At 36.3% G+C, this 7602-nt stretch overlaps 1 protein-coding gene across 1 annotated transcript; it reads right to left on the reverse strand.

Annotated features, from left to right (window-relative positions):
• Positions 1–5789: 5789 nt before the first annotated feature.
• LOC5572311 lies at positions 5790–7103 on the reverse strand. The gene is made up of 2 exons (XM_021855027.1): positions 6887–7103; positions 5790–6829 (listed from the first exon to the last, which is right to left on the reverse strand). The coding sequence occupies exons 1-2, from the start codon at positions 6967–6969 to the stop codon at positions 5848–5850; spliced, it is 1065 nt and encodes a 354-aa protein (XP_021710719.1). The 5' UTR covers positions 6970–7103; the 3' UTR covers positions 5790–5847.
• Positions 7104–7602: the final 499 nt, after the last annotated feature.

The raw sequence follows: 7602 nt of genomic DNA on the forward strand, positions 1-7602 counted from the left end.
AACACTCATTATCCCACCAAAACGAAGGACGATTTTTTTTGTACTTTTTAAAGATGGTTTATTATGTTGAGATTTTTGCAAGCAATCTATTAACAATTTTGAAAAAGTATTGTAACTATCAATTGGAGTATCTGAATTGACAATATTGATTAATGAAATGGAAACAAGATCAGAAAATTTACTCCAATTAACATTTTTACAAATGTCGGGAGTAAAAACTTCATAAACCACTTCATTGTCTTCAGAAGTTTGCATATTAATCAAAATTGGTAAATGATCACTACCATTTGGATCATGAATAGTTTTCCAAGATGATTGCATTGATAAATTATTTGAACATAAAGATAAATCAACACAGGAATGATTATTGGGAGGCACAGCAATCCTAGTAATCGATCCATCATTAAGAATATTCAAATTCAAATCATCAATCAAATCCATAATTAATGAACCTCTACCATCAGTTTTTTCACTACCCCAGGCGAAATTATGTGCATTGAAATCTCCTAGTATATAAAATGGTGCTGGGATTTCATTTAAGACGCTTTTAATTTCTGACAAACTAAAACTTGCATTTGGAGGTATGTAAAAACATATAATTGAAAACTCATTTTTCCCATTTCTAATCGTAACAGCCACATATTCTATTTGTGTTTGGAAGGATACATTTAAGTATTTAAATTCAACATTATTACGAATTCCAATTAAAACTCCGCCAAATGATGTATCTCTATCTTTTCGAATAATATTAAAATTAGGGATACGGAAAAATCTAGCTGTACCTAACCACGTTTCATTTAAACAAAACACATCTACATCGAAATTACTCAATACAACTTTTAATTTATCAATTTTAGGAATAATACTACGACAATTCCATTGTAAAATGTGTAATTTCTTGGAATTGATTGAAGCCATTAGGACGAAAATAGAGAAGAAATAAGGGGAACAAATGAATTCAATTTATCTAAAAGAGAGGCCAATAATGGTAAAATCAATTTGATTATTTTTTTCCAAAAATCACTCAATCCCAAGAAATCTACAATTTCTTCCAAAATATTCAAAATTGATTGATTAGAGTTTTCATTGCTTTTGTCACTGGAAATATTGTTCGAATTTTGATCATTTTTGTTAATTGAATGGGTAGAATCAATTCTTTGAAATCCAGGAATATTATTGAAGGGAACGGCTGCACTAAGGGGAGGAAAATTCGTATCGAAAGAAGTAGATGGTTGAGGTTCAAAAAACAAATTATTGTTTAAAGATTTATAAGAAATTCTTTTCCTCTTACTAGGAGGTTTATAAACATAACTATTCAAATTTTGTGATGGTTCATTCTCAACATCATCATGCAAAATATCAAATGAATTGGGAGATGAAAAACTATCAGTGGATTTTGTTATTTCAGCGTAGGACAATAAATTTTTATTTCTAATTTTTTGATTGAATTTAGTTTGATTGTCAATGTAAACAGCACATTCTTTCAAAGAATTGTGCTTTTGTTTACAATAAAAACATACATCCGAGATTTTATTACATTCGGATGACTGATGAGGTTCTCCACATTTAGAACACTTCTGTTTGTTTGAACAAAACTTTGAAGTGTGTCCAAAAAGAAGACATTTATCGCAATGCATGAGCTTTGGATAATAAAGTCTCACGCTAAATTTTACATTATCAATCATAACGTAATCCGGAAGAACTGATCCGGAGAACGTTATTTTTATACAATTTGAATGCATATATTTTGAATCATTACCAGCAAAGAATAATTTCGATAAACGAACACAATCCAAAACCTTAACAGGAGAAATGGATTTGTTCTTAAAAATGCCTGAACCATGAATTTTAATATCTTCACAATCCAAAGATTCATCATATATAATTCCATTAATTTCGCATGCATTAGAAGGAGCATAAACGCGATAGGAATCAAAAAATAATTTGGATTCAAGAAGAGCGTTAGCATCATCTCTTGATCCAAAAACTACACGCAATTTGTCCAGAGAAATTTTTTTAATTTCTTTAACGGACGTGTATAATTTATATATCTCAGAAGAGATCAATAAAACATTGATTGGTTTCTCTTTCTTACGAAAGTAAACTACAAAAGGTCCAGGAAAACTAGACGGATAAACTTTTACTCGAAAGGATTTATTCGATGAAGAGGAATCACTAGAAACAACGTTTTCTTTTGACCCCTCTCCATCATCAGTTTCCATGACGGAAACTCAACAGTTAATATTAAAGTTTTATTATACTTTAAAATAGAAAAAAAAATGAAAATAAAATCAAAAAAATACTTAACAAACTTCAGCTGAACCAAACTGCAACCAAGGTGGTTTCAATTTTCAAAAATCCAAGGCGAATAACGTCCTCTTGAAATACTCCTTCCGCGCCACACAGGAATTGTATCCTCCAACACCGAACTAAAGGGCAAAGATTCACCGCCCTTGAATTACTCCTACCGCGCCACACAGGGATTCTTCTTCTACCGCGCCACACAGAGAATCGACTACCACCGCACCACACAGAGAATCGTCTACTATCGCACCACACCAAATCCAATCTTCGTAGGTCTTGAAAATTTTCTCACCTAAAAAAGAGAAAAAAATGTCAGTCGTTAGGAAAATGCTCGGTTCCTCCAGCCAGCAGATATTTCGTCTTCGACGTATTTACCTTCAATCCAATGCGATCTGCTTCACGTTTCAGCCTGGTATACTGTTCAGAAACCACCTGGAACGTTCTTCCGACAATGTCCACGTCGTCAGCAAAGCAGATGAACTGGCTGGACTTATTGAAGATCGTGCCCCGCATGTTGAAGTTCGCCTTTTTCATAACACCATCTAGCGTAATATTGAACTGGAGGCAGGAAAGACCTTCGCCTTGTCGAAGTCCTTTGCGTGTTTCAAACGGGTCCAATAATGCACCCGATATATTGACTTGCGATTCACGACAGCTGATTTCTTTTAAACAGTTATAGTTTTTTTTTGTAAATATTGATTATTCTACAAACGTCAAACTTTTGTCCAACCCTAGGACAGGACGTGACTAAAGAAACTATAAGCAAAGAAGCGAAATGTTTCAATTGGAATTCCAAGTTTACTGTCAATGTCATTCCAATCGAGCAGGAGACTTATCAAACACTTTTTCACACAAGCTGAAAACGGCCTACACAAAAATGTTACCGCCCACGAAAATTTTGCTTCTTCTGAAGTAGCATATTTTCTGAATGTTTGAGTGTCGGTTGCAATTTTCATGCTTTGCATAAATAATGCTCTACTCATTACATTGGTTTTCCACACATTCAGTCAATTTTTCATTCGTTACCCAAACCTGTGAAAACTCAACACATAAAACCTGTGACTCACTTTTAGCGTGGGATTCAGCATTGGCAGTGCTGCGTAATAGATTTGGCATAGTTGCTAGCTGATTTATTTTGAATATGATCGGATTTCGTCTCTTTATAATTTAGACTCTTTAGACGTGACAGCTCAACTAAGACTGCCCCGTTGTTTTTCAGCCGATAACCTTGACGATGCAAAAGCCAGTGCTACCAGAATCTTTTTTGAGAAAATCTTGTGAACAAATACAAATCTCAAGGCTCATAATTTGGTAGTTTCTTGCACGCTTCATTCATTCAATGTAATAGAGAATGCCAGATTTTTAAAATATCAGGTTTATTTTCAAACCGAACGAGAAAATTGACACAATTTCCATTATTTTTCTCTCAATTAAGTATTTTGTATTTATTCTAGCATTGTAGGAGCACAGGAGTAGACTTAACATCAAATATTATTAGATTTGAAACAAAAAGATTTTATGAAAAATGTTCCAACTTTTGGTGAAAACTCTAATTTATGAACTAACAACACGGCGTGACTAGCAACAAAGTGCCCTGTTGCAACTCAACTCAACGATATGAAAGTAGGCCTTTGCCAAAACGACCAATGAGAAGTGGTCTTTTTTGACAGGCAATTGGTTTCGTTTTTGTACTTTTACCTGACACGTCTTGTCTTAGGTCCAACCTTACTCTATAGGGTAGTTGTAGCCTTAGTGGAAAGTAAAATTTAATATGAAGCAGAATTCAGATATATTCAGACTTTATTTAAAAAAAAAAAACTATACAAAACGGTGTAATTTTACGGTACTAAACCCGAAGAGGGACACTGGCAGAGATGATGTATCCACTTTCAAGCCCCATGAAGTACCCGGACTCTTGAAGTTCCATTGAATGATCCCATTGTATCGGAAAGCTTACGCTTTGAAGATGAGTGCGAGTGCGAGTGGAACCGTGCACAGAGGAATGGCTGCTGGCTGGGGGTGTAAAAATCTATCTCGCCTCATTTTCCACCTTTCATGCCAGCAGATGAGTACAGACTCATGTTCATGGCTGGGTTGCAAACACCTATCTATACAGATATAGACAGCTGAAGTGGCCATCGTCAAACGGCTGTGTTTGTCAACCGCATGGGCCACGAATCTTGTATGGATTTGCTTTTATTTCCCATTGCACGAGGTTTTTAACGTGAGGGTATTTTTAGTATTGTCCTGGTTAAATTGTCAAATTGCTTTTGAATGCACTTTTTTATCACTTACGATATCGGTTAGAGGCTTCGCTATATCTATCATCTGTATCATTTCTATTTCCTCAAAAGTAAGATGAGAAGGTGGGACATTTTGCATGAAGACGTATCCCATAATGGCATAATGAGCTTTATATGCCTTTAAAATGCTACCTGTTCTTGTATGACATTGCTTTATACGAAACATCCATTATGCCAAACGTCCTTATGAGAAATAGGTCACCTCCGGACCTGCTTCAAATCATCTCATCCAAATTTATGAAAGTTTCACCTTAGGGCCCTATTTTATAAGTCGAGTAGATCAAAAACGACACGACAGGAGTCACCGTCGACCAACAATTTCGCTTGACTTCGCTCTGTCACTCGAGTTTATCGACAGTTGTCACTCTATGTGACTAGATTACTATGGGAGTCGAAGGGTGACATCTGAAACATGCATGCTTGCTTTGATCGACAATGACTTCAGACGAGTCACGTGAATTCACTCGAATTACAAAATTGACCCCTTAATATATGATAACTGGTGATTTAACTCAAATAAATTTAAATGATGTGCTTTTCTTTTTATCTGATTTAGGGCTCTGAGGCAAATTTCTCTCCATAACTCGATGTCTATCTAAAAATCCTTTTTATTCAGAGAAACAACGAATAGGAGAGTGGACTGTATTACCATTCCCAGCATTGGCACGAGTCACTTAGAGTGACAACTGTCGAAAAACACGGATGACAGAGCTGAGTCGAGCAAATTTTTCGGTCGACAGTGACTCCAGTCGAGTCATTTCGATCGACTCGACTTATAAAATAGACCCCTAAATCCAAAAATTGGTACAGCGTTTTTTTGGGTCGAAAATTAGTGCTTTTCCCTTAGCTTTTCCCCTCCTTCTTGCTTGAAAGTGAATTAAAAGTTCAAAGTTGTAATGAAAGTCGAAAAACATGAAAACACAAAAAAAATCTTCAGGTAAAAAAAATATTTTTGAGAATTGAAGAAAAAAGTTTTTTAGTAATATTTTCTAAAATTCTATCAAGAAAACTATTTTGCTTTTACATAAAAGTGATCGTAAAAATATTGAAAATACAGGAGTTTGATCCTTTGAGTTTAGGATTTTATGTCTTTACGTTAGTTATGGCTATACGTCTCCAAGGAATTTCGGAAAATCTGCGGATCGAGATGATCAATGACTAAAATCGAAAAAAAATATGTATAAGAAATAAAAGATTTATTTGAAAACTTGTTAAAATCCTAAATAATAAATCCAAAAGTTTATTTCGTTCCACACCGATTTTGCTGATCTCCTTTGCTCTTTTTTCCATTTTTCCTCTTCCCAGCAGCGTCGTTTTTCTTACTACCCGCCTTTCGACTTTTCCGCCTCCCGCAACAAGTTGCCTGAGGTGATTCCGCTTCCACTTTTGCTGGTTTTGGAAGAGGAAAATCACTGCCACATCCGGAGCCGCAACCTCCCGCTGCCCCGCAAGCCACAGAACTTTGACCGAATTCTTCACACCGGTGCAGAGGGCACTTGGGATCGTTCTTCCCTTGAAATACCCTATCGGACGCTGCCATCCTCAATACCATATCGGCTGAGCTGTCCGTCGAATTCTTGGTTCGACCGCAACAATTGTCCATTAGATTTTCTACTCCGTTGTTATCGGGATTCGACAGGATCTGGCCTATCAGAGTTTCAGTGTCTTCTAAGGACTTACGACGATGAACGTTTGGAGTTGTGGAATGTGGCGAATAGATTGGCGATGAGAAATCGTACGTAGTGATGGTACTGATGGAATCCGTTGAACTCGTTTTATCACGACATTTCTGGAGAGGATCCGAAAACTGCTGCGCAGCCAAACGACTGAGTTGATCGTTATGTGCTTCTCCGAATTGCGCAGCGTGGTTCACCAAGAGTCCTGGTAGTTTGTTGAACGATTGCACACTAATACCTTTATCCTGCAGAAGTTCTTCTATTGTATTCTTGCTAAGCCGTTTAGGGTTCTTGCTACAGCTACAGCGACGTTCTTCAACACTGGGTGCTTCGGATGATCCGTACTTCAGGTCACTGTGCTGTACTTCAAGCTTATGCTTGAGATCGTTGATTGTCTTGGCGAGTCGTTCTTTGTCCGGATAAGACGAGTTTCGATAGTGCTTTCTGCAGATGCGGTTGATGTTTGCGTCCGAGAAATTCCTAGAAGTTACTATTTCTTGAGTAAGACGATACAAAAAGCGGGACATTTCGTGATCTTCAGTCACACTACAAAAAATGGTAGAATTAAGCTTATGGTTGAAAAAACGATATAAATCGTATTACGAGCCGAACAGAGGTTTTTCAACGACGGGTGAGGGATTTCCATCACTGGAAATTTGTTTGAAACAGTTCGAACAATACGTCATAATTTAAGAAAACTGAGTATTTAATGTTTGAAATTCCCAGTGATCACTTTGATTGAAGCTCGGTTTGCGAAAGCAATTTCGCATGTGAAATTCAAGCAAGGAATCGTCCAAAAATCGCTGATTTTTAAAGGCCGAACCCGAAATTATTGCGACACATTCAACAGGGCATAACTTTTCTACCATTAGGTAAAAATATTGCATACTTTATCACTGATGTGTAGGGGGGCTGGGGGCAAGAAGGACACCTTAAGATATATAGGTTCAAATCATGGTTGATTAGCACAATTTTTGAAGATTATTCCAGTATAGGGGCAAGCTCACCTCTTGTTCTAAATGATGTTATCGATAGATTTCAAAAATATAAGAAACATATGATGATTTGAGATTTTTGAAAATGTCCCTTCTTATGAGGTTTTTAAACGAGGCACGGGGCAAGAGTGCCACTCGTATGGGGCAAGAAGACCACCAGTGCAAAATGCCACAAATTTTGTATATTATTATTTCCCCGCCTAAACGATAAATTGTAGAGTAAGTAAAGATAAAAACTGAGGGATAAAAGTTGACTTATAGTTAAAAAGTAATTTAACGAAATTAATTTAGTTTTCATCTTATTTGACTGTTACAATAATAGTA

This window comes from Aedes aegypti, chromosome 3 (genome assembly GCF_002204515.2).
Source record: "Aedes aegypti strain LVP_AGWG chromosome 3, AaegL5.0 Primary Assembly, whole genome shotgun sequence".
In the NCBI taxonomy this organism is placed as follows: Eukaryota; Metazoa; Arthropoda; class Insecta; order Diptera; family Culicidae; genus Aedes; species Aedes aegypti.